Below are 24,068 nucleotides of genomic sequence, written 5' to 3' on the forward strand. Positions count from 1 at the left end.
CTGCTGGCCAGGGCACCCACCTGCCTGCTCCGGTTTGGTTCAGGGCCGGTGTGTGTGTGTGTGGTTCCCAGGGGACCCAGTGTAGCCACAGATGCCCCCCCACCTGCCTCGAGAGGGAAATAAACATAAATATACCAAGACAGCTATGGGGTGCTGGGGTGAGCGGTTTATTGGATGTTTAAAGGACAGAGATCTGAACTCCTAGTGACTGCAGAGTGAGCGAGCACCCTGGGCTGTCCTGCAGGGCTGTCCATGCTGGATGCGATGCCAGCAGGCAGGGCTTGCGGATAGGCATTTGCTGCAGGTGGCTGGGGCGGTGGGGGGCTGGTCTCCAGATGCCTGGAAGAGAGGCCTTGAAAGTCATTCTTCTTGGATGCATGGGCCCGTGGCATTTCTTGGTAGAAGGTCAAAGAGAAGTGTTCATGCTTGGCAAGGCAGGAGGGTGGGAGATAGGGCAGTGGGTGGGGAAGGAGAGTCTGGCTCACTGGGTGCCAGGAAAAGGAGGTAAAGGCTGGGCAGGAATGCCTGGCCATGGTAAGAGTCCTGCAAAGCCAGAAATCAGATCTTGCACTGGCAGCACACGGGGACACAGCAACTGGACTGGGAGCAGCAGGGCTTGCAGCAGCTGGATTGACAACAGGATGACCCACAGCCTGAGGAACAGCAGCAGGGCTTACAGCAACTGCACTGGGAGCAGGATGACCCACAGCCTCCCTTAGAACCCCCGCAAGAGCCACAACTGGAACAGGAACAGCAACACACGGGCACACCGCAGCTGGAGCCACAGCCCCCACAGCCGGAGCCACAACCCCCTTTCGATCCCCCACAAGAACCACAGCCCCCCTTGGAGCCCCCACAGGAGCCACAGCCCCCCTTGCAGCCTCCACAGGAGCCACAGCCCCCCTTGGAGCCCCCAGAAGAGCCACAGCCCCCTTTGCCACAGCTGGGGCAGGAACAGGCTGGCACACGGCAGCACACGGGCTTGCAGCAGCAGACGGGCACACAGCAGCTGGAGCCACAGCCCCCACAGCCAGAGCCACAGCCCCCACAGCCGGAGCCACAGCCCCCACAGCCGGAGCCACAGCCCCCACAGCCGGAGCCACAGCCCCTACAGCAGGAGCCACAGCCCCCATAGCTGGAGCCACAGCCTCCGGAGCAGCCACAACAGCCCATGGTTGTGGTGGATTGAGGGTGGAGCAGGTAGAAGATCCGGTGAGAGGGAGGTGCAGGTGTGGAGCCCCCTGAGCCTGGGCCCTTTATATCCCTGCCCAGGGTCATGTGTGAGGCTGGGCACACGGTCATTTCCTGGTTCCTGTTTGTGCCATTTTCAGGGCCCCTTTTTCTTGTTTCCTCTAGAAATCCGCCCCTTGGTGTATGGGCTGCTCAGTGGGCCACTGCTCTCTTGCTGAATCTGTGTCCAGACTTAATGGAGGCCCCCAAGGGTCTAGCCTCTCCCTGTTGACTCCAGAGTCACACTGGATTTACAAAAGCATCTATTTTAGGCCGGGCATGGTGGCTCACACCTGTAATCTCAGCACTTTGGGAGGCCTAGGCAGGTGGATCACTTGAGGTGAGGGGTTGGAGACCAGCCTGGCCAGAATGGTGAAATCTCGTGTCTACTAAAAACACAAAAATTAACCGGGTGTGGTGGCTCACATCTGTAATCCCAGCACTTTGGGAGGCCGAGGCAGGTGGATCATTTGAGGTCAGGAGTTGGAGACCAGCCTGCCCAACATGGCAAAACCCCATCTCTACTAAAAATACAAAAATTAGCCAGGCATGGTGGTGCATGTTTGTAACCTCAGCTACTTGGGAGGCTGAGGCAGGAGAATCGCTTGAACCCAGGAGGTGGAGGTTGCAGTGAACAGAGATCACACCACTGCACTCTAGCCTGGGCAACAGAGCGGGACTCTGTCTCAAAAAAAAAAAAAAAAGAAAGAAAGAAAAAAAAGTGATCTATTTTAGTTGAACAGATGGTATAAAGAGTAATATATTTAAAAAATGTTAAGAAACCCTACTTAACTTGGGAAAAAATGATGTAAATAAATGAAGTCTCCGTTCATCCATCTCTCCATATTGTTTCTGTCCCACCCTAATAATTTCTTGAATTTGGAATTTACCACTCTCATGAAGGTCCTCACACTCCTACTTAATATGTATGTTCCTTTAAAAATGTTTTGTGGCCAGGCGCGGTGGCTCACACCTGTAATTTCAGCACTTTGGGAGGCTGAGGTGGGCGGATCATTTGAGTCCAGGAGTTTGAGACCAGCCTCACTAACATGGTGAAACCTTGTCTTTACTAAAAATGCAAAAATTAACCAGGCATGGTGGCATGTGCCTGTAATCCTAGCTATTCGGGCGGCTGAGGCAGGAGAATCGCTTGAACCTGGGAGGCAGTGGTTGCAGCGGGCTGAAATCACGCCATTGCACTCCAGCCTGGGCAACAGAGTGAGACTCTATCTCAAAAAAAAAAAAAAAAAAAAAAGAAAAAAGAAAAAAGAAAAAAAAGTTTTACATGCTGAAAACTTTATGTAATGGGTATTACACTGTATTTCTCTTTCTGTAAATTGCTTTTGAAAAAAATAGGTGTTAGGCTAAAGAGATTTTCTCTAGGGATACATATGGTTTTAATTTATTTGTTTTCTCTGATTTCTAAATATACATTGACTTATCCATTTACTTGTTGGTGGACATTTTGTTTCCTTTTTGTTGCTATTTCAAGCAAACTGCAACTTTCTTGCCCAAAACTCCTCCTGCAGGTGTGGGTGCCTGAAAGTCAGGAGGTTCTTGTTACCAAGCTGTCTTCCCAAGGGATCCTCCCAGCCAGCTGCTGTCCAACCAGCATTGCCAGAGAGCTCCTGTTTCCTGGCACCCCCACCAAAACTTGCAACTGTCAACTTACACCCTTCATGTGGGTGTGTAACACAGTGTTACACACTGTAGTTTAATCTTCCCTCTTCCTGGTTACTAGCCATGCTGTGCCTCTTTCCATATGGTCACCTGTCATTAGAGTCTCATTAATTTCACGTCCTTGGCCCACTTTACAAAATTGAGATAGTTATTATTATTAATTTTTGAGATGCAGAGTCTTGCTCTGTCTCCCAGGCTGTAGTGCAGTGGTACAATTTCAGCTCACTGCAACCTCCGCTTTCCATGCTCGAGCAATTCTCCTGCGTCAGCCTCCCGAGTATCTGGGATTACGGGTGTGTGCTACCACACATGGCTAATTTTTGTATTTTTAGTAGAGTCAAGGTTTCACCATGTTGGCCAGGCTGGTCTTGAACTCCTGACCTCAAGTGATCCACCCACCTCGGCCTCCCAGAGTGCTGGGATTACAGGTGTGAGCCACCGCACCTGGCCAAGATCATTATTATTTTTATTGGTGTCTGAAGTTCTTTGAATTTTCTGGATTCTTTTTTTTTTTGAGATGGAGTCTTGCTCTGTTGCCAGGCTGGAGTGCAGTGGCATGGTCTCGGCTCACTGCAGCCTCTGACTCCCTGGTTTGAGCAATTCTCCTGCTTCAGTCTCCCCTGGGATTACAGGCACGTGCCACCACATCCAGCTAATTTTTGTACTTTTAGTAGAGACAGGGTTTCACCATGTTGGCCAGGCTGGTCTCCTGACCTCATGATCCACCTGCCTCAGCCTTCCAGAGTGCTGGGATTACAGGCGGGAGCCACAGCGCCCAGCCTTTTGTTTCTTCTTCTTCTTCTTCTTCTTTTTTTTTTTTTTTTTTGAGACAGAGTCTCGCTCTGTTGCGCAGGCTGGAGTGCAGTGGTGTGATCTCGGCTCACTGCAACCTCTGCCTCCGAGTTCAAGCAATTCTCCTGCCTCATCCTCCTGTGTTTCTTCTTAACATAGATGTCATTTATTCTAAGTTTTTCAAATTTATTGGGATGTACTTTTCATAGTTGCCTCTGTTTTTGAAGATGGGATCTTGCTATGTTGTCCAGGCTGGGGTGCAGTGGCCGTTCACAGACACCATCATAGCTCACTGCAGTCTCAAACTCACTCCTGGCCTCAAGTGGTCCTCAGCCTCTGAAGTAGCTGGGACTACTACAGACTACCACATTTGACTACTACAAATCCCTACCGTGTGCCACCACGCCTGGCTTAGTAGCCTGTTATTTTTAATAGCTGCTAAATTTGTCATTATTTGCTTTCTTTTCTTTCTTTTCTTTCTTTTTTTTTTTATGGCAGGGTCTCACTCTGTCGCCCAGGCTGGAGTACAGTGGTGTGATCTCGGCTCACCACAACCTTTGCCTCCCGGGTTCAAGTAATTCTCCTGCCTTAGCCTCCCGAGTAGCTGGGATTATAGGCACCTGCTATCATGCCTGGCTAATTTTTGTATTTTTAGTAGAGATAGGGTTTTGCCATGTTGGCCAGCCTGGTCTCGAACTCCTGGCTTCAGGTGATCCACCTGCCTTGGCCTCCCACGGTGCTGGGATTACAGGCGTGAGCCACTGTGCCCGGCCTATTCGCCATTTTCCATCCCTGCTTCAGGTTATACATGCTGTTTCTCCTGCCCGACCCTTTTTTTCCTCATCGGTTTTGCTAAATATTGTTGATTTTCTTTGTCTTTTGAAAGACCAGCTTTTGATTTTGTTGATTCTGTTTGTTGTATGTGTTAAACATTTTTATTTAGTTCTGCTCATATCTTTGTTTTCTCCATTGTTCTTTTTGCACTTTCTAAACATGTGGGTGCTGGGGTGCGTGACTGTCTGCTGGACGTGGACTGTCAGGCCAGGAGGCGTGCGATAGAGAGTCACTGCCATCTGGGCTTTCTGTCTCTCCCTCCTTCCTTCCCTCCCTCCTTCCCTCCCTTTTCTGCAGTCATTTTCATTCAGCTTCTTTCAGCCTTTCTGCAAGCTTCCGGGTGAGGGCTGTGTCTTGTAACTACTGTGGGGCTGCTTTAAAAGCTCCCATATTTTGGGGTCTCTGTTCTTTACCCGATGAGCTAAGCCTGTGGGGTTTGCTGTGATTTCTGACATACGTGGGCTGCTTCCCACCACCCTTTGCATTTCACCATCCTGTGGTAGTGCTTCCTTCCCTTCTTCTTTTAGATGTAGTTTTTAAGGTTCTGTTTTTGTTTTTGTTTTGTTTTGCTTTGACTGACTTAGAAGTTATATATGCTATTCCTGTTTTTAGCAGCAACCTTATGCATTTCATGTGTATTTTTAAACAAATGTTGTCTACACGTGATGGCCCTCTATTCCTCCCCTGCTGAGAGTTGTGCAGGGAGCTGGGGACAGCTTCTTCCCCTGCCCAGCCCCTCCGGTGTCAGCTGCGGGAGTTTCTCCAGCGTCTTAGCTCCTCTCACATTGCTCATCATTGATTATTTATAGTCAGTACTTGCTTAAACTTGCCACACATCCACCAACAACTCTAGGCGTGGTTCTTGCTTACACCATACTTCTTCCTTCCGGGCTCAGCTTCCTTCTTCCTGAAAACATCCTCCGGAAGTTCCCTCACAAGCATTCATCAGTAGACAGTCTGCATTTTTACATGGAGGTGGCTTGTTTCCTGCTCCTGGGCTCAAGCCATCCTTTCTCCTCAGCCTCCCCAGCAGCTGGGATGACAAAGGCACACCATCACACTCAGCTAATTTTAATTTCTGTGTAGAGATGCAGTCTCTCTAAGTTGCCCAAGCTGGTCTAGAGTTCCTTGGCTCAAGCAACCCTCCCACCTTGGCCTCCCAAAGTGCTGGGATTACAGACGTGAGCCACTATGCCTGGCCTGCCCTCACTTTTGAATAATGCTTTGGTTGGCACAAAATTCCTCAGTGCTTGAAAGGTGTCACTGGCGGCTGTTTCGTCTGCTGCTGCTGTCACTTTATCTGCCCCTCCGCTGGAGTCCCCAGCCTTCTGAGTCTGCTGTGGAAGCTGGAGTCTCTGGCCTTCTGTGTCCGCTGTGAAAGCTGGAGTCCTGGTCTTCCGTGTCTACTGTGGAAGCTGGAGCTGCCTGGCCTTCTGTGTCTGCTGTGCAGGCTGGAGTCCCTGGCCTTCCATGTCTGCTGTGGAAGCTGGCTTGCACATTTGGTTCTCCCACCTGCTTCATGCCATGTCCTTCCTGGACCGAGGGTTCCAGTTTCAACCTTGGGAGACTCTCCCTGTCTCACCTCTCCCGAGTCTCTCTCATCTCTAGTTGGACAAATGTCAAATCTACTACATGTCCCCATATGTCTTTTTTTTTTTTTTTTTTTTTTATGACAGAGCCCTGTTCTGTTGCCTAGGCTGGAGTGCAGTGGCGAGATCTTGGTTCACTGCAACCTCCAACTCCCGGAGTCAAGTGATTCTTCTACCTCAACCTCCCAAGTAGCTGGGATTACAGGCGCCTGTCACCATGCCCAGCTATTTTATTTTATTTTATTTTTTGTATTTTTAGTAGAGAAGGGGTTTCACCATGCTGGCCAGGCTGGTCTCAAACTCCTGACCTCATGATCCGCCTGCCTTGGCTGCCCAAAGTGCTGGGATTACAGGCGTGAACCACTGCGCCTGGCCCCCATGTGTCTTTTTTAAAAAAAGAAAACCGTTTTATTGAGATAAAATGTGCATATACAGTTTGTCTATTTAAAAGTCCACAATCTGGCCAGGCGTGGTGGCTCACACCTGTAATCCCTGCACTTTGGGTGGCTAAGGTGAGTGGATCACCTGAGGCCAGGAGTTCAAGACCAGCCTGGCCAACATGATGAAACCCTGTCTCTACTAAAAATACAAAAATTAGCTGGGTGTGGTGGTGCATGCCTGTAATCCCAGCTACTTGGGAGGCTGAGGCAGGAGAATGGCTTGAACCCAGGAGCGGAGGTTGCAGTGAGCTGAGATCTTGCCACTACACTCCAACTTGGGCAACAGAGTGAGACTCCATCTCAAAAAAATAAATAAATAAAAGAAGACCTTCATAAGTGGAGAAATATATCACGTTCATGGGTGGAAAGTCTTAACATTATAAAAAGTTCAGTTTCTTATATTCATACATTCAATGGATTTTATTCCATTAAAATTCCAGAAGGATTTAATTCTGAAAATTCTTCCATAGATCTAAAATTTATGTGCAAACTTGTGAATAACTGAGACACTCCTGAATAATATTCAGAAGGGGTAGTCTCTGCCTGATATTAAGGCATAATAAAGTCTTCATTGTTAAAACAGTTTGCTACTAGCACATGAATGGATAAATAGTTAGAAGTACAGAACAGGAACCCAGAAAAGACCCATCCATTGTGGAGCTTTAATTTTTTTTTTTTTTTTTTGAGATAGAGTTTCACTCTTGTTGCCCAGGCTGGAGTGCAATGGCGCGATCTTGGCTCACCGCAACCTCCACCTCCCGGGTACAAGCAATTCTCCTGCTTCGGCCTCCCGAGTAGCTGGGATTACAGGCATGCACCACCACACTGGCTAATTTTGTATTTTAGTAGAGATGGGGTTTCTCCGTGTTGGTCAAGCTGGTCTCCAACTCCTGACCTCAGGTGGTCCACCCGCCTCGGCCTCCCAAAGTGCTGGGATTACAGGCATGAGCCACCGTGCCCGGCCAGGGGAGCTTTAATTTTTAACAAATTGAATGGGGAAGATGGCTCACTCTATGCAGAAAATTAAAATTAGATGCCTACCTCACACCCTCTACAATCCAGATGGATTTAAGACCTAAAAGGATATGTAAAAGTGAAAGGAAAATATAAAAAGAGTGGAAGATAATATAGGAGACTGTGTTTATTATCTTGGGGTCAGGAAATGAATTCTTAAATATGATCCCCAGAACACGAACAGTAATTAGGAAAATGCTGTATTTAACCACATCAAAATTACTGATATATGTCTGGATATCACCCCACAAAAAAACCATTAAAAGATGATTGGGGCCAAGTGTGGTGGGTCACCCCTGTAATCCCAGCACTTTGGGAGGCCGAGGCGGGCAGATCACCTGATGTCAGGAGTTCGAGACCAGCCTGACCAACGTGGTGAAACCCCATCTCTACTAAAAATACAAAATTAGCCAGGTGTGGTGGTGCATGCCTGTAATCCCAGCTACTCGGGATGCTGAGGCAGGAGAATTGCTTAAACCCGGGAGGTGGAGGTTGCGGTGAGCCGAGATTGTGCCATTGCACTCCAGCCTGGGCAGCAAGAGTGAAACTCCGTCTCAAAAAAAAAAAAAAGAAGATTGATCAACTGGGAGAAGATATTTGCCATTTGCCATATTTATAACCCCTAGAAGCTAATGTCTAGACAGGAACCCTGAAAATCAACAGAAGAGGGCAGGAGACCCAGTGGAGAAGTGGGCAAAGCATAGGAATGGACCACACACAGATGGCTAGTGAGGACGCAAAAAGACCTTCAACCTTATTTTTAATCAGAGTTAAGCAATGAAAACAAAACGCCCCTGGTTTTTGAAGAGAATGGAAACACCTGCAGTCTTACTGACATGTTACATTTAGTGCGTAGTATTTAGTGAGAGGCGTGAGCAGCTATGTGCTTACCTGCGGCATACAGCGGGAGTCGTTACGTGACTTCTGCCTTTCAAGCACATACAGTGTAATGGGGTCCATCCATCACACAAATATACTACCTCTGTACACAGCCTTGAGGAGGAGCAATATTTTTGGTTGTTGTAAACTGCATTTTTTTTTTTTTTGGTATGGCCTTTTGATTCTGGGAAGCACATTCGTTCTATGGCTATTGCCTTTTTAGATCATGAAAGCATCATTCCATATTGATGAAGAAGATGTAGATATGGCGCTGATCAACACTTCAGTCACCTTCCTTCCAAAACAGATACTTCTCAAGAAATCTGGGGCCAGGTGCGGTGGCTCACGCCTGTAATTCCAGCACTTTGGGAGGCCAAGGTGGGCAGATCACAAGGTCAGGAGATGGAGACCATCCTGGCTAACACGGTGAAAACCCATCTCTACTAAAAATACAAAAAATTATCCGGGCATGGTGGCGGGTGCCTGTAGTCCCAGCGACTCGGGAGGCTGAGGCAGGAGAATGGCGTGAACTCAGGAGGCAGAGCTTGCAGTGAGCTGAGATCGTGCCACTGCACTCCAACCTGGGTGACAGAATGAGACTCTATCTCAAAAAAAAAGGAAAAGAAATCTGTTCTCCCAGGCTCCCCATTTCAGCATCCCACTCATTGATCATTGAAAACTCATTTGCTAGGTTCACCACTCCTGGGTGTTATGCTGAGGAATGAGGATATTCATCATGGTGGATTATATGGCAGCAAAGAGCTCAAAAAAGGGTGATGGATGTGGGAAATGGGGGGACAGGAATCTAGTGGAACACACTTCAGTGGCCAGAAATAATACATTGTATTTTCATGTAGCAATACATGCCAAAAGCACCAGATTTGCTTAAAAGGAAAGAAACAGAACAGAATTTATAACCATCATGAATTTAAATAACATACACGGCCGGGCGCGGTGGCTCACGCTTGTAATCCCAGCACTTTGGGAGGCCGAGGCGGGCGGATCACGAGGTCAGGAGATCGAGACCATCCTGGCTAACACGGTGAAACCCCGTCTCTACTAAAAATACAAAAAAATTAGCCGGGCGTGATGGCGGGCGCCTGTAGTCCCAGCTACTCGGGAGGCTGAGGCAGGAGAATGGCGTGAACCCGGGAGGCGGAGCTTGCAGTGAGCCGAGATTGCGCCACTGCACTCCCGCCTGGGCCACAGAGCGAGACTTCGCCTCAAAATAAATAAATAAATAAATAAATAAATAAATAAATAAATAAATAACATACACAAAGCTGGACGCAGTGGCTCACGTCTGTAATCCCAGCAGTTTGGGAGGGCCAGGCAGGTGGATTACTTGAGTCCAGGAGTTCGAGACCAGCCTGGGCAACGTGGTGAAACCCTATCTCTACAAAAAATACAAAAATTAGCCAGGTGTGGAGTGTGCGACTGTAGTCCCAGCTACTTGGGAGGCTGAGGCAGGAGGATCATTTGAGCCTGGGATGTGGAGGTTGCAGTGAGCTGAGATTGCACCATTGCACTCTATCTCCAGCTTGGGTGACAGAGCAAGACCTGTCTCAAAAACAAAACCAAAACCAAATACATACACATTGAAAAATGCTACATATTTGTCATGATTATTTGCAAATGTTTGTAAACAACTTATGGAAGATGAATTGGAAAGATACCTGCAAGGATGGATGCCTATGGGTGGAGAGGATGATGGGACTTGAGATAATAAAGGAGAAAAAAGTTAAATAAAAACAATGTCTATATAGGATTCATTAGCTGAGGATTGTGATCTATAAAATTCTCAGCACATATATGATGCATGCATATATATGTATGTATATATATATTTTTTGAGATGGAGTCTCACTCTTGTTGCCCAGGCTGGAGTGCAGTGGCGCGATCTTGGCTCACTGCAACCTCTGCCTCCTGGGTTCAAGCGATTCTTCTCCCTCAGCCTCCTGAGTAGCTGGGATTACAGGCGTGCCCCACCATGCCCAGCTATTTTTTTTGTTAGTTTTAGTAGAGATTGGGTTTCACCATGTTGGTCAGGCTGGTCTCAAACTTCCGACCTCAGGTGATCTGTGCGCCTCAGCCTCCCAAAGTGCTGGGATTACAGGTGTGAGCCACTGCACCCAGCCAGGCCTTTGTTTTTATTTTGCCTACTATTAGTATAGCTTTCTTTGCATGTTATGTCTTTTTCTATCCCCCCCTTCTTTCTTTTTTCCATTTTTGAATCCTTATGTTTTAGATGCAACTTTTGACTTTACATATAGTTACACATTTTTTAAGAAAACTTGTCTAGCAATCTTTATATGTAAACTAGAGCATTTTGTCCATTTACTTGTGATATAATTACTGAAATATTTGGGTTTAAAACCTATGTTCTTAGTCTGAATTTTCTATTGCATCACCTGATCTATATTTCTTTTTCTCTTCTATTGTTTTTGATTAGTGCTTTTTTATTCTAGTTTTTTATGTAATTGTTTGACTGTCATACATGACTTTGGTTAGGAGTCTTGGATCTTCTTTGCTTCTTTTCAATTTTTGTCATTGTCTCTTGAATCCTTTTTAGTTCTTCATTTCTTTTTGGTTTTTAAAATTTATTGTACTTTTTTACTCATATGTTTGTCCCATTTTAGACTTTATTTCTAGAGTGATTTCTTTTAACTCTAATTTTCTCTTGAGTGATGTCCCCTCATTTAGCAATTCTTCTATTTATGACTTTTGTTGTTCATTTATGTCTCTTTTTTTGAGATGGGGTTTCACTCTGTTGCCCAGGCTGGAGTGCAGTGGCAGGATCATAGCTCACTGCAGCCTCAACCTCCCAGGCTCAAGCAATCCTCCCACCTCAACTTCCCTAGCAGCTGGGATTAAAGACACACACCACCATACCCACTTAGTTTTTAACATGTTTTGTAGAGGTGGGGGGGTCTCATTATGTTGCCCAGGCTGGTTTTGAACTCCTGGCCTCAAGTGATCGTCCTGCCTCATCTCCCAAAGTGCTGCGATTACAGGTGTGAGCCACCGCGCCCGGCCTTATTTATGTCTGGTATCATTTCCTTTCATTGTTCATTAGCTCCTTTGGAAACAGTAGGCTACCACTGTGATCTGTTTCACGGCAGGCTTCCTAGCTTTCTTCCATTGCCTCTAGGGACTTACCCAGGGCCCTTGCACCCACTCACCACTAGAGGGAGGAAAACCTTCCCCATTTCAGGAGCTGAATTCAAAATTCATGCTGCGCTTTTCCAGCACACACCTGTTGGCTCTTTTGAGGTTCCCCTGTTTTCGGCTCTGTTAGATGTTTCTTCGCTTTCTCCTGCACAGACACTGAAACCCTGGGGGACTGTGGCTCTTGGAAATTTATCCCCACCTTTTTGTACTTTTAGGTTCACCTGCTTTTTCTTAAGACACCATCTGACTTTATATTGCCCAGGCTGGAGTTCAGTGGTGCGATCACAGCTCACTGCAGCCTCAGACTCCTAGGCTCAAGCCATCCTCCTGCCTCAGCCTCCCGAGTAGCTGGGGCTGCAGGTTTGCGCTACCATGCCTGGCTTACCTGGTTTTGTTATAAGTCTCCAGCATGCATTTTTGGTTTTGTTACCGAGTTGCTCGGTGTCCTGTGGGCTGTGGGAATGTACAGGGCCCAAATATAATGAACTCTGCGTTCATGTCTGCTGCCACCTTCTGGAGTTTCCCAGTTTGGATTTTTGAGTAAACTGTCTTAAGCAGCATTTCCTTTTAACGTCGTGAAACTAACGATAGCCATGTCCCCTAGCAAGATGCACCTTGGCACACTTTTATTCCCTCTCCTAAAAGTGGCTGAATTAATCTAAGCCTTTATTTCTAGATTATTTCATTTTTCCTTACATTGCATCTCTTTTCTCTCAGAAATTTGTCCTGGAAATTCCCACTCTGCTCTTCCCTGGCATTATCAGCAGTCGCTTAGATCTGTGGGTGTTCTGTGGGAGCTCATTTCTCACCAGCGCTCCCTGTGTGCTGTCTTCCCTCCACCTTTTCCCTCCGGGTTCGCTTGTCTGGAGATCATCCTCAGATCACTCTCGTCCCCTCCTCCCCAGTGCGTGATTTCTAAAGCCTTGCCTGTGACACTGGTCAGAGAACAGGCTCAGCGTGGTGGCACGTCACCATGAAACAGATGGACTTGGCTCAGGGTCCCCAAATGTGTCATTTCCCAGGAACTCCCCTTTCCTGCCGGGAGACTGAGCTCCGAGGACACCTTGGGCCATTCTGTAACTTCCTGGTTACCTTTAGTTATGGAAAGCCGTTGACCTCATGATTGTAAAAGGCTAATTGAGTGTTTGAATCAGAGTGCGCTGGAGCTCAGCGGTGCTTCACTCCTCCCTCCTCCGACCTTGCCCTGCCTGGGGTCCTTCCAAGGCCCCAGAGGAGAGCGGGAAGCTGGAAGCCACGGGTCTTGTGCAAGGCCCTGCTTGGCTGGTCGTCAGGACTCAGGGCCCGCCTGCACCTCTGTGCCTCTAGGGCGGGCATTGAATGCCGAATCCTCCCCGGGCTGAGCCCTCTTCTCCTGCAAGCAGAGACTGTGAAGATATTTGAGGCCGAGAGGAGGACAGAAGGGAATGGCAGGCTTTTTTATGAATGTACCAGGCCTGCTGGCAGGCGTTTCCCAGTTTAGCTGACAGATCAGAACACAGAATCGGTCACCGCACAGGAAAGGGGTTGGACAGAATTGCACCAAGTGTACAGTTGATTTACAGACATGAGAGGCTTTATTGCAAGGAAATTCATTCATTATTTTGTTATTTTTTTTTTTTAAACAGATGGAGACAACAGGAAGGAAAGAGACCTTCCTGGTCACAGTTGGGCCACAGGAGAACAGGCAGCGGCCCAGGAGGATCCAGGGTCCTGATGGTGGTTGAGAAGCTGGTTCTTAGTGATCACTCAGAAACGTCGGCCTGGCCTTGTGGGGTCAGACCTTGCGTCTCAGTCAGCCCAGGGAGAAGAAGAAGATGGTCCACACCGAAGTGCAGGGAACATCGTGGCAGTCGGCTGGGTGCCTGTGTCCAGGCAAGGACACCTCCCGCATCAGGGAAACACACGTTTCTGGAGTGAGGAGGCTGAAGGCAGGGCCCAGAGGAGAGCCGAGCCATGGAAGGAGGTGTGTGCATGGATGGTGAGCTACAGCAGGTGCAGGTGCCTCAGGGAGGATGTGTGGGACGAACTGACTCAGGGAAACCATAAGAAATGCTTTCACCAAACAGGAGAAACCTGAAGGTCTGGGTCCAGAGCCTCAGATCTTACACTGGCAGCACACAGGGACACAACAGTTGGACTGGCAGCAATGGGGCTTGCAGCAGCTGGACTGGCAGCACACGGGGACACAGCAGCTGGACTGGCAGCAGCAGGGCTTGCAGCAGCTGGACTGGCAGCAGGATGATCCACAGCCTGAGGAGCAGCAGCAGGGCTTACAGCAGCTGGACTGGGAGCAGCCACAAGAACCACAGCCCCCCTTGGAGCCCCCACAGGAGCCACAGCCCCCCTTGGAGCCCCCACAGGAGCCACAGCCCCCCTTGGAGCCCCCACAGGAGCCACAGCCCCCCTTGGAGCCCCCACAGGAGCCACAGCCCCCCTTGGAGCCCCCACAGGAGCCACAGCCCCCCTTGGAGCCCCCACAGGAGCCACAGCCCCCCTTGGAGCCCCCACAGGAGCCACAGCCCCCCTTGCAGCCCCCACAGGAGCCACAGCTGGAGCAGGAACAGGCTGGCACACAGCAGCACACGGGCTTGCAGCAGCAGACAGGCACACAGCAGCTGGAGCCACATCCCCCACAGCCGGAGCCACAGCCCCCACAGCCGGAGCCACAGCCCCCATAGCCGGAGCCACATCCCCCACAGCCGGAGCCACAGCCCCCACAGCCGGTGCCACAGCCCCCACAGCCGGAGCCACAGCCTCCAGAGCAGCCACAGCAGCCCATGGTTCTGGTGGATTGAGGGTGGAGCAGGTAGAGGAGCAGGTGAGAGGGAGGTGCAGGTGTGGAGCTCCCTGAGCCTGGGCCCTTTATATCCCTGCCCAGGGTCAGGTGTGAAGCTGGGCACATGGTCACTTCCTGGTTCCTCTTTGTGCCATTCTCCCAGGAAGATTTTGTTTGCTTTCTTGAAACTAGAAACAACCACGTTCTGTTTATTGTGTTTTGCAGTTTTACTTCTGGCTCTGCGTCTCTACTCTGACTGGCGCGTGCCACACCCGTGTATCATGGAACTGACTGGGGCTCGCGGGCGCCCGCTGGACCTGCCACACATCCCCTTCCCCAGTGGTTGTCCTCACACGACTCCTGGCCATCAGGGGAATGCCTCTGAACAGCCACCAAGAGACCCGGAGAGCTTGGCCAGGAGGGGCGTGCAGGACCTCGTAGCTTTCACAGCTCTTAGGGCAGGAGGCTGGGATCAACTCCTCCCTCCTGGGGGGCTCCCCAGCTGGGCAGCTGCCAGGAGCTGCTTGCAGGGCCTCACGCCTGAGGCTGCATCAAACCCAAGGTCACGCATGTGCAGGGTGATGGGGCTGGGAGGGGCCCGACACACTCGTTCAGAAAGGCAGAGCTGGCGGGGTTACTCTTCCGACACTGTCGAGAGAGACCTTTGCAGGATGTCAGAAAAGGAGGGAGCTAGAGGCAGGGGTGAAGCCTGTGTCCCTGTCCTGGGGCTCCCGTGACAAATGACCACAGACTGGGGGCTCAGACAAGAGGAATTAGTTCTCTCACAATTACAGAGGACAGACACCTGGGTGTCTGCAGGCTGAGCTCCCGCCAAAGGCTCTCGGGAGGCTTCTTCCTGCCTCTTCCAGCTTCTGGGCTCCGGGTGTTCCCTGGCTGTTCCTTGACTGTGGCCGCATGGCCCAGCCTCTGCCTCCGCAGCCACAGGGCCGTCTCCTGCGCTCCAGGCCTCTCTTCTCCTGCAGTCAGGTTCCTCCGGCCTCCCTCTTACCAGGACGCTGAGGTCACGCTCAGGGCCCGCCCCGGAGTCTAGGATATCCTTCCCATCTCAGGATCCTAGACACAATCACGTTTGCCAAGGCCCCTTACATCCACAGGACCCAGGAACCTGGACTTGGGGGCCAGGAAGGCATCGGTCAGCCAAGCACAAGACCCCTGGGGTCACCCTTGGTGCCTGTCTCTGTACAACAAGGTGGGTCCCTTATGAACACAGCTTCGGGTTCCAGGTGGCCTCCCCGCAGGAGCCACTGCCCCTCGGGGGTGGTGGGCAAGAGGGGGCAGGCCCTGGTAAGGTGGCAGAAACTTTGGGGCTTTTGTGGGTCTCCTCGTGTCCCGCGGTCTGTGTCCGCGGTCTGTGAGCGTCAGGCAATGTTCTGTGCAAGCTCATCCTGGCCTGGAAGCACTGGGGGAGGAGGAGGTGTGGGAAGGAGGGGTCTGGAGTTAGGAAGCCAGCTCCTGCTCAGGAGGGCCCAGCTCTGTCCAGCAGGGAGCCGTGAGGTCTTGGGCCGGAGCAAGGTGTGGGGTGAGGGTAGTTCTGAAAGGGCGAGTGGGGCTGAGGCTGAGACTGGAGAGGAGGGAACCCCAGGAGAGGGAACCCCAGGAGAGGACAAAAGGAATGGGGCTTCTCCCTCCTCCCACCCTCAGAAGATGCATTTCTTTACATGCAAACTTACACATTTTGGATAAGTATGTCATAGCCAGCATTCCGTCTTCCAGTGTAGCTGCGCCTAGTTTTCATCTAGAGAAATGCACAAAGTTTTAGTATTAATTGGTTTCCTTTTACTTCCTCTTTATGTAACAGTTGGGGCTTTGGATAGATTTTGTTAAACTTACATGTGTAGGTTGTTTATATTATTTATAAGTTTTATTTCAATGCATTAAAAAGGTGTTACAAAATACTTATGCTGGCGGGGCGTAATGGCTCACGCCTGTAATCCCAGCACTTTGGGAGGCTGAGGCAGGAGGATCATTTGAGCTCAGGAGTTTAGGACCAGTGTGGGCAACAGAGTGAGAGCCTGGTCTCCATTAAAAATTTTTAGAATTAGCCAGGTGTGGTGGTGCACTCCTGTAGTCCAAGCTACTTGGGAGGCTGAGGCAGCAGGATCGTTTGAACCCAGGAGGTTGAGGCTGCAGTGAACTATGATCACACCACTGCACTCTAGCCTGGGCAACATAGCAAGACCCTATCTAAAAAAAAATTACAAAATACTCATACTTATGAAAGAGAGTTCTTGGGCCTGATCAGGGAGGCTCAGCTTCAGATTAATGGGAATTACAGAAGGATAAAAAGTGGAAAATGAAGGAGAGGAGAGTACCCAAGAAATTATGTAAGAAAAAAGCCCCAATGGCAAAGGTTGTGAGCCTCCACACGAGAGGAGCTGCAGCACAATCAATGAAAGTGAATGGAATGAGTCTCCGTCATGAGATGTCTACACATCAGGAGCAAAGAGAGGGCCCCAAGCTTCCAGACAGAGAAAACAGGCCCCACACAACAGGAGGCTGGGAAGAATTTCTGTTGGATTTCACAACAGCAGCGCTGGTTGCTGGAAATGGAAATGGTTTCAACCTCCAAATTCTTTTTTTTTTTTTTTTTTTTTTTTTGAGACGGAGTCTCACTCTGTGGCACCAGCTGGAGTGCAGTGGCGCGATCTCGGCTCACTGCAAGCTCCACCTCCCGGGTTCACACCATTCTCCTGCCTCAGCCTCCCGCGTAGCTGGGACTACAGGCGCCCACCACCATGCCCGGCTAATTTTTTGTATTTTTAGTAGAGATGGGGTTTCACCGTGTTAGGCAGGATGCTCTCCATCTCCTGACCTCGTGATCCACCCGCCTCGGCCTCCCAAAGTGCTGGGATTACAGGCGTGAGCCACCGCGCCCGGCCATCAACCTCCAAATTCAAGTCCGTACAAAGGCGGAAAGGATAGAGTAATGCATGCAAGAGCTTGGCTGTTCCTTCCCAGGCTCACTTAGGAAGCTACATGGGGTGGGGTCTGGGGTGTGGTCTGGCGTGGGGAGTTGCTCAGTCAACTAAAGGCGTAAACCAAGAAGGAAGAAGGCCCAGGCTCCAAGAAGGAGGGGGCTCAGCCCAGGAGAGGCAAGGACCAAGACCTGGGTTGACAGCTGTGTGTGGGTCCAATCAGATCTGCCCAGTTTGGATCAGGAAGACAGGGGCTCTAGGAAAAAGAGGTCCCAAGAAAACAGGGTGTTCAGGGACAGATTCATCACCCAGAATCTCCTGAAGAAGCAGATTGGCTAAAACCTCCCCCACGCCACCTCCCACCTGAGCCCTGTGATCACTGTGCATGGGGCCAGACAAGAGCCTTGGTGCCTGGCGCCTCTCCTGGCAGAGATGAGACAGTGAAACCCTGGGAGAATCAAGCCTCAGGGAGAACAAATGATAAAAGTGAAAAAACAAAGCCAACCTAAGCTTCCGAAGAAGGCAGCTGAGCAAGAAGGAAATGGCACCCGCATGGGCAGCTTGGCTCCACAGAGAACAATGTTCACATAAACATTCCAATGATGGGGACGGTGGTTTCACAAAACACACACAGGGAGTGTATTGGGAGGACACAAAAGACGTGTGTAGGAGAGGTGAGCCCGCATACATCACAACAGAAAGTAACGACCTATGCTCTCAAAATGATACACCAAGAGCCTGCAGGACCGGCACCTACGGAAAGCCTGGCCAGTAACCGCAGAAGGCGGGTGGTTATACACATGCCCATCCCTGCATGAGGCTGGGCTGAGCAAGGTGAAGCAACTGTAAGCCGCTTGTCATTATCTGACTTTTTAAATATATATACCCAACATTTGGTGAAATTTGTTTAAATGATATGCAAATAAAGTGTTGAGAGACTGAATATATCAACCGACAGTGCCCGATGCAGGTGGCGTGGCTGACCCCTTGCCAGAGCAAGCTCCGGGTAAACAGCCTCCGCGCATTCCTATTCAGGCAGCCTTCATTCATTTCCACATTGCAAACTGATCATGCTACAAGGAACACATTGAATGACATGTATGTGTTCCCGTGCACACGTGCATCATCATTAGCAAACCGGTGTTCTCTAAGATGGAAGAACAAAAGGTGCAGGTCCAGAGCCCTGAAGGAATACACAGCAACCAGAAGCAGCGGGGGCTGGCGCTGGGACCCCTCACAACCCTTCCCTCTGTGCCAGCACAGCAGCTGCCTATCCAGGGAGTGAGCGGCGTGTTAGATCCTGGAAAGAGGCAGCGGAGTTTTGGGGCCCAGGAATGAACATTCCATCTTCTGAGGGTGGGAGGAGGGAGAAGCCCCATTCCTTTTGTCCTCTCCTGGGGTTCCCTCTCCTGGGATTCCCTCCTCTCCAGTCTCAGCCTCAGCCCCCCTCGCCCTTTCAGAACTACCCTCACCCCACACCTTGCTCCGGCCCAAGACCTCACGGCTCCCTGCTGGACAGAGCTGGGCCCTCCTGAGCAGGAGCTGGCTTCCTAACTCCAGACCCCTCCTTCCCACACCTCCTCCTCCCCCAGTGCTTCCAGGCCAGGATGAGCTTGCACAGAACATTGCCTGACGCTCACAGACCGCGGACACAGACCGCGGGACACGAGGAGACCCACAAAAGCCCCAAAGTTTCTGCCACCTTACCAGGGCCTGCCCCCTCTTGCCCACCACCCCCGAGGGGCAGTGGCTCCTGCGGGGAGGCCACCTGGAACCCGAAGCTGTGTTCATAAGGGACCCACCTTGTTGTACAGAGACAGGCACCAAGGGTGACCCCAGGGGTCTTGTGCTTGGCTGACCGATGCCTTCCTGGCCCCCAAGTCCAGGTTCCTGGGTCCTGTGGATGTAAGGGGCCTTGGCAAACGTGATTGTGTCTAGGATCCTGAGATGGGAAGGATATCCTAGACTCCGGGGCGGGCCCTGAGCGTGACCTCAGCGTCCTGGTAAGAGGGAGGCCGGAGGAACCTGACTGCAGGAGAAGAGAGGCCTGGAGCGCAGGAGACGGCCCTGTGGCTGCGGAGGCAGAGGCTGGGCCATGCGGCCACAGTCAAGGAACAGCCAGGGAACACCCGGAGCCCAGAAGCTGGAAGAGGCAGGAAGAAGCCTCCCGAGAGCCTTTGGCGGGAGCTCAGCCTGCAGACACCCAGGTGTCTGTCCTCTGTAATTGTGAGAGAACTAATTCCTCTTGTCTGAGCCCCCAGTCTGTGGTCATTTGTCACGGGAGCCCCAGGACAGGGACACAGGCTTCACCCCTGCCTCTAGCTCCCTCCTTTTCTGACATCCTGCAAAGGTCTCTCTCGACAGTGTCGGAAGAGTAACCCCGCCAGCTCTGCCTTTCTGAACGAGTGTGTCGGGCCCCTCCCAGCCCCATCACCCTGCACATGCGTGACCTTGGGTTTGATGCAGCCTCAGGCGTGAGGCCCTGCAAGCAGCTCCTGGCAGCTGCCCAGCTGGGGAGCCCCCCAGGAGGGAGGAGTTGATCCCAGCCTCCTGCCCTAAGAGCTGTGAAAGCTACGAGGTCCTGCACGCCCCTCCTGGCCAAGCTCTCCGGGTCTCTTGGTGGCTGTTCAGAGGCATTCCCCTGATGGCCAGGAGTCGTGTGAGGACAACCACTGGGGAAGGGGATGTGTGGCAGGTCCAGCGGGCGCCCGCGAGCCCCAGTCAGTTCCATGATACACGGGTGTGGCACGCGCCAGTCAGAGTAGAGACGCAGAGCCAGAAGTAAAACTGCAAAACACAATAAACAGAACGTGGTTGTTTCTAGTTTCAAGAAAGCAAACAAAATCTTCCTGGGAGAATGGCACAAAGAGGAACCAGGAAGTGACCATGTGCCCAGCTTCACACCTGACCCTGGGCAGGGATATAAAGGGCCCAGGCTCAGGGAGCTCCACACCTGCACCTCCCTCTCACCTGCTCCTCTACCTGCTCCACCCTCAATCCACCAGAACCATGGGCTGCTGTGGCTGCTCTGGAGGCTGTGGCTCCGGCTGTGGGGGCTGTGGCTCCGGCTGTGGGGGCTGTGGCTCCGGCTGTGGGGGATGTGGCTCCGGCTATGGGGGCTGTGGCTCCGGCTGTGGGGGCTGTGGCTCCGGCTGTGGGGGCTGTGGCTCCGGCTGTGGGGGATGTGGCTCCAGCTGCTGTGTGCCTGTCTGCTGCTGCAAGCCCGTGTGCTGCTGTGTGCCAGCCTGTTCCTGCTCCAGCTGTGGCTCCTGTGGGGGCTGCAAGGGGGGCTGTGGCTCTTGTGGGGGCTCCAAGGGGGGCTGTGGCTCCTGTGGGGGCTCCAAGGGGGGCTGTGGCTCCTGTGGGGGCTCCAAGGGGGGCTGTGGCTCCTGTGGGGGCTCCAAGGGGGGCTGTGGCTCCTGTGGGGGCTCCAAGGGGGGCTGTGGCTCCTGTGGGGGCTCCAAGGGGGGCTGTGGTTCTTGTGGCTGCTCCCAGTCCAGCTGCTGTAAGCCCTGCTGCTGCTCCTCAGGCTGTGGATCATCCTGCTGCCAGTCCAGCTGCTGCAAGCCCTGCTGCTGCCAGTCCAGCTGCTGTGTCCCCGTGTGCTGCCAGTCCAGCTGCTGCAAGCCCCATTGCTGCCAGTCCAACTGTTGTGTCCCTGTGTGCTGCCAGTGTAAGATCTGAGGCTCTGGACCCAGACCTTCAGGTTTCTCCTGTTTGGTGAAAGCATTTCTTATGGTTTCCCTGAGTCAGTTCGTCCCACACATCCTCCCTGAGGCACCTGCACCTGCTGTAGCTCACCATCCATGCACACACCTCCTTCCATGGCTCGGCTCTCCTCTGGGCCCTGCCTTCAGCCTCCTCACTCCAGAAACGTGTGTTTCCCTGATGCGGGAGGTGTCCTTGCCTGGACGCAGGCACCCAGCCGACTGCCATGATGTTCCCTGCACTTTGGTGTGGACCATCTTCTTCTTCTCCCTGGGCTGACTGAGACGCAAGGTCTGACCCCACAAGGCCAGGCCGACGTTTCTGAGTGATCACTAAGAACCAGCTTCTCAACCACCATCAGGACCCTGGATCCTCCTGGGCCGCTGCCTGTTCTCCTGTGGCCCAACTGTGACCAGGAAGGTCTCTTTCCTTCCTGTTGTCTCCACCTGTTTTAAAAAAAAAAATAACAAAATAATGAATGAATTTCCTTGCAATAAAGCCTCTCATGTCTGTAAATCAACTGTACACTTGGTGCAATTCTGTCCAACCCCTTTCCTGTGCGGTGACCGATTCTGTGTTCTGATCTGTCAGCTAAGCTGGGAAACGCCTGCCAGCAGGCCTGGTACATTCATAAAAAAGCCTGCCATTCCCTTCTGTCCTCCTCTCGGCCTCAAATATCTTCACAGTCTCTGCTTGCAGGAGAAGAGGGCTCAGCCCGGGGAGGATTCGGCATTCAATGCCCGCCCTAGAGGCACAGAGGTGCAGGCGGGCCCTGAGTCCTGACGACCAGCCAAGCAGGGCCTTGCACAAGACCCGTGGCTTCCAGCTTCCCGCTCTCCTCTGGGGCCTTGGAAGGACCCCAGGCAGGGCAAGGTCGGAGGAGGGAGGAGTGAAGCACCGCTGAGCTCCAGCGCACTCTGATTCAAACACTCAATTAGCCTTTTACAATCATGAGGTCAACGGCTTTCCATAACTAAAGGTAACCAGGAAGTTACAGAATGGCCCAAGGTGTCCTCGGAGCTCAGTCTCCCGGCAGGAAAGGGGAGTTCCTGGGAAATGACACATTTGGGGACCCTGAGCCAAGTCCATCTGTTTCATGGTGACGTGCCACCACGCTGAGCCTGTTCTCTGACCAGTGTCACAGGCAAGGCTTTAGAAATCACGCACTGGGGAGGAGGGGACGAGAGTGATCTGAGGATGATCTCCAGACAAGCGAACCCGGAGGGAAAAGGTGGAGGGAAGACAGCACACAGGGAGCGCTGGTGAGAAATGAGCTCCCACAGAACACCCACAGATCTAAGCGACTGCTGATAATGCCAGGGAAGAGCAGAGTGGGAATTTCCAGGACAAATTTCTGAGAGAAAAGAGATGCAATGTAAGGAAAAATGAAATAATCTAGAAATAAAGGCTTAGATTAATGCAGCCACTTTTAGGAGAGGGAATAAAAGTGTGTCAAAGGTGCATCTTGCTAGGGGACATGGCTATCGTTAGTTTCACGACGTTAAAAGGAAATGCTGCTTAAGACAGTTTACTCAAAAATCCAAACTGGGAAACTCCAGAAGGTGGCAGCAGACGTGAACGCAGAGTTCATTATATTTGGGCCCTGTACATTCCCACAGCCCACAGGACACCGAGCAACTCGGTAACAAAACCAAAAATGCATGCTGGAGACTTATAACAAAACCAGGTAAGCCAGGCATGGTAGCGCAAACCTGCAGCCCCCAGCTACTCGGGAGGCTGAGGCAGGAGGATGGCTTGAGCCTAGGAGTCTGAGGCTGCAGTGAGCTGTGATCGCACCACTGAACTCCAGCCTGGGCAATATAAAGTCAGATGGTGTCTTAAGAAAAAGCAGGTGAACCTAAAAGTACAAAAAGGTGGGGATAAATTTCCAAGAGCCACAGTCCCCCAGGGTTTCAGTGTCTGTGCAGGAGAAAGCGAAGAAACATCTAACAGAGCCGAAAACAGGGGAACCTCAAAAGAGCCAACAGGTGTGTGCTGGAAAAGCGCAGCATGAATTTTGAATTCAGCTCCTGAAATGGGGAAGGTTTTCCTCCCTCTAGTGGTGAGTGGGTGCAAGGGCCCTGGGTAAGTCCCTAGAGGCAATGGAAGAAAGCTAGGAAGCCTGCCGTGAAACAGATCACAGTGGTAGCCTACTGTTTCCAAAGGAGCTAATGAACAATGAAAGGAAATGATACCAGACATAAATAAGGCCGGGCGCGGTGGCTCACACCTGTAATCGCAGCACTTTGGGAGATGAGGCAGGACGATCACTTGAGGCCAGGAGTTCAAAACCAGCCTGGGCAACATAATGAGACCCCCCCACCTCTACAAAACATGTTAAAAACTAAGTGGGTATGGTGGTGTGTGTCTTTAATCCCAGCTGCTAGGGAAGTTGAGGTGGGAGGATTGCTTGAGCCTGGGAGGTTGAGGCTGCAGTGAGCTATGATCCTGCCACTGCACTCCAGCCTGGGCAACAGAGTGAAACCCCATCTCAAAAAAAGAGACATAAATGAACAACAAAAGTCATAAATAGAAGAATTGCTAAATGAGGGGACATCACTCAAGAGAAAATTAGAGTTAAAAGAAATCACTCTAGAAATAAAGTCTAAAATGGGACAAACATATGAGTAAAAAAGTACAATAAATTTTAAAAACCAAAAAGAAATGAAGAACTAAAAAGGATTCAAGAGACAATGACAAAAATTGAAAAGAAGCAAAGAAGATCCAAGACTCCTAACCAAAGTCATGTATGACAGTCAAACAATTACATAAAAAACTAGAATAAAAAAGCACTAATCAAAAACAATAGAAGAGAAAAAGAAATATAGATCAGGTGATGCAATAGAAAATTCAGACTAAGAACATAGGTTTTAAACCCAAATATTTCAGTAATTATATCACAAGTAAATGGACAAAATGCTCTAGTTTACATATAAAGATTGCTAGACAAGTTTTCTTAAAAAATGTGTAACTATATGTAAAGTCAAAAGTTGCATCTAAAACATAAGGATTCAAAAAT

The 24,068-nt window shown here is 50.8% G+C and overlaps 1 protein-coding gene, 1 long non-coding RNA gene and 1 pseudogene across 2 annotated transcripts; 2 read left to right on the plus strand and 1 right to left on the minus strand.

Moving 5' to 3' along the window:
• The first annotated feature begins 634 nt into the window (after positions 1-634).
• On the plus strand, positions 635-3,180 carry LOC109025278 (putative uncharacterized protein DDB_G0291608; annotated as a pseudogene).
• Positions 3,181-13,185: 10,005 nt separating this feature from the next.
• LOC129525216 (uncharacterized) lies at positions 13,186-15,602 on the plus strand. The gene is made up of 2 exons (XM_055354209.2): positions 13,186-14,008; positions 14,159-15,602. Exons 1-2 carry the CDS (start codon positions 13,679-13,681, stop codon positions 15,140-15,142), a joined length of 1,314 nt encoding a protein of 437 aa, XP_055210184.2. The 5' UTR covers positions 13,186-13,678; the 3' UTR covers positions 15,143-15,602.
• On the minus strand, positions 15,602-20,395 carry LOC129525217 (uncharacterized). Its single transcript, XR_008669356.2, has 3 exons — positions 19,144-20,395; positions 16,097-16,161; positions 15,602-15,825 (listed from the first exon to the last, which is right to left on the minus strand). It is a non-coding gene; the product is annotated as an uncharacterized lncRNA (long non-coding RNA).
• Positions 20,396-24,068: the final 3,673 nt, after the last annotated feature.

The sequence above is a fragment of the Gorilla gorilla genome, chromosome 9 (genome assembly GCF_029281585.2).
Source record: "Gorilla gorilla gorilla isolate KB3781 chromosome 9, NHGRI_mGorGor1-v2.1_pri, whole genome shotgun sequence".
NCBI classification, from domain to species: Eukaryota; Metazoa; Chordata; class Mammalia; order Primates; family Hominidae; genus Gorilla; species Gorilla gorilla.

Coding starts and splice junctions, on each gene's coding strand:
- LOC129525216 (XM_055354209.2), top strand. CDS start 13,679: ATGCTTTCACCAAACAGGAGAAACCTGAAGGTCTGGGTCCAGAGCCTC. Junction 14,009..14,158: donor GGAGCCACAGCCCCCCTTGG/AGCCCCCACAGG, acceptor AGCCCCCCTTGC/AGCCCCCACAGGAGCCACAG.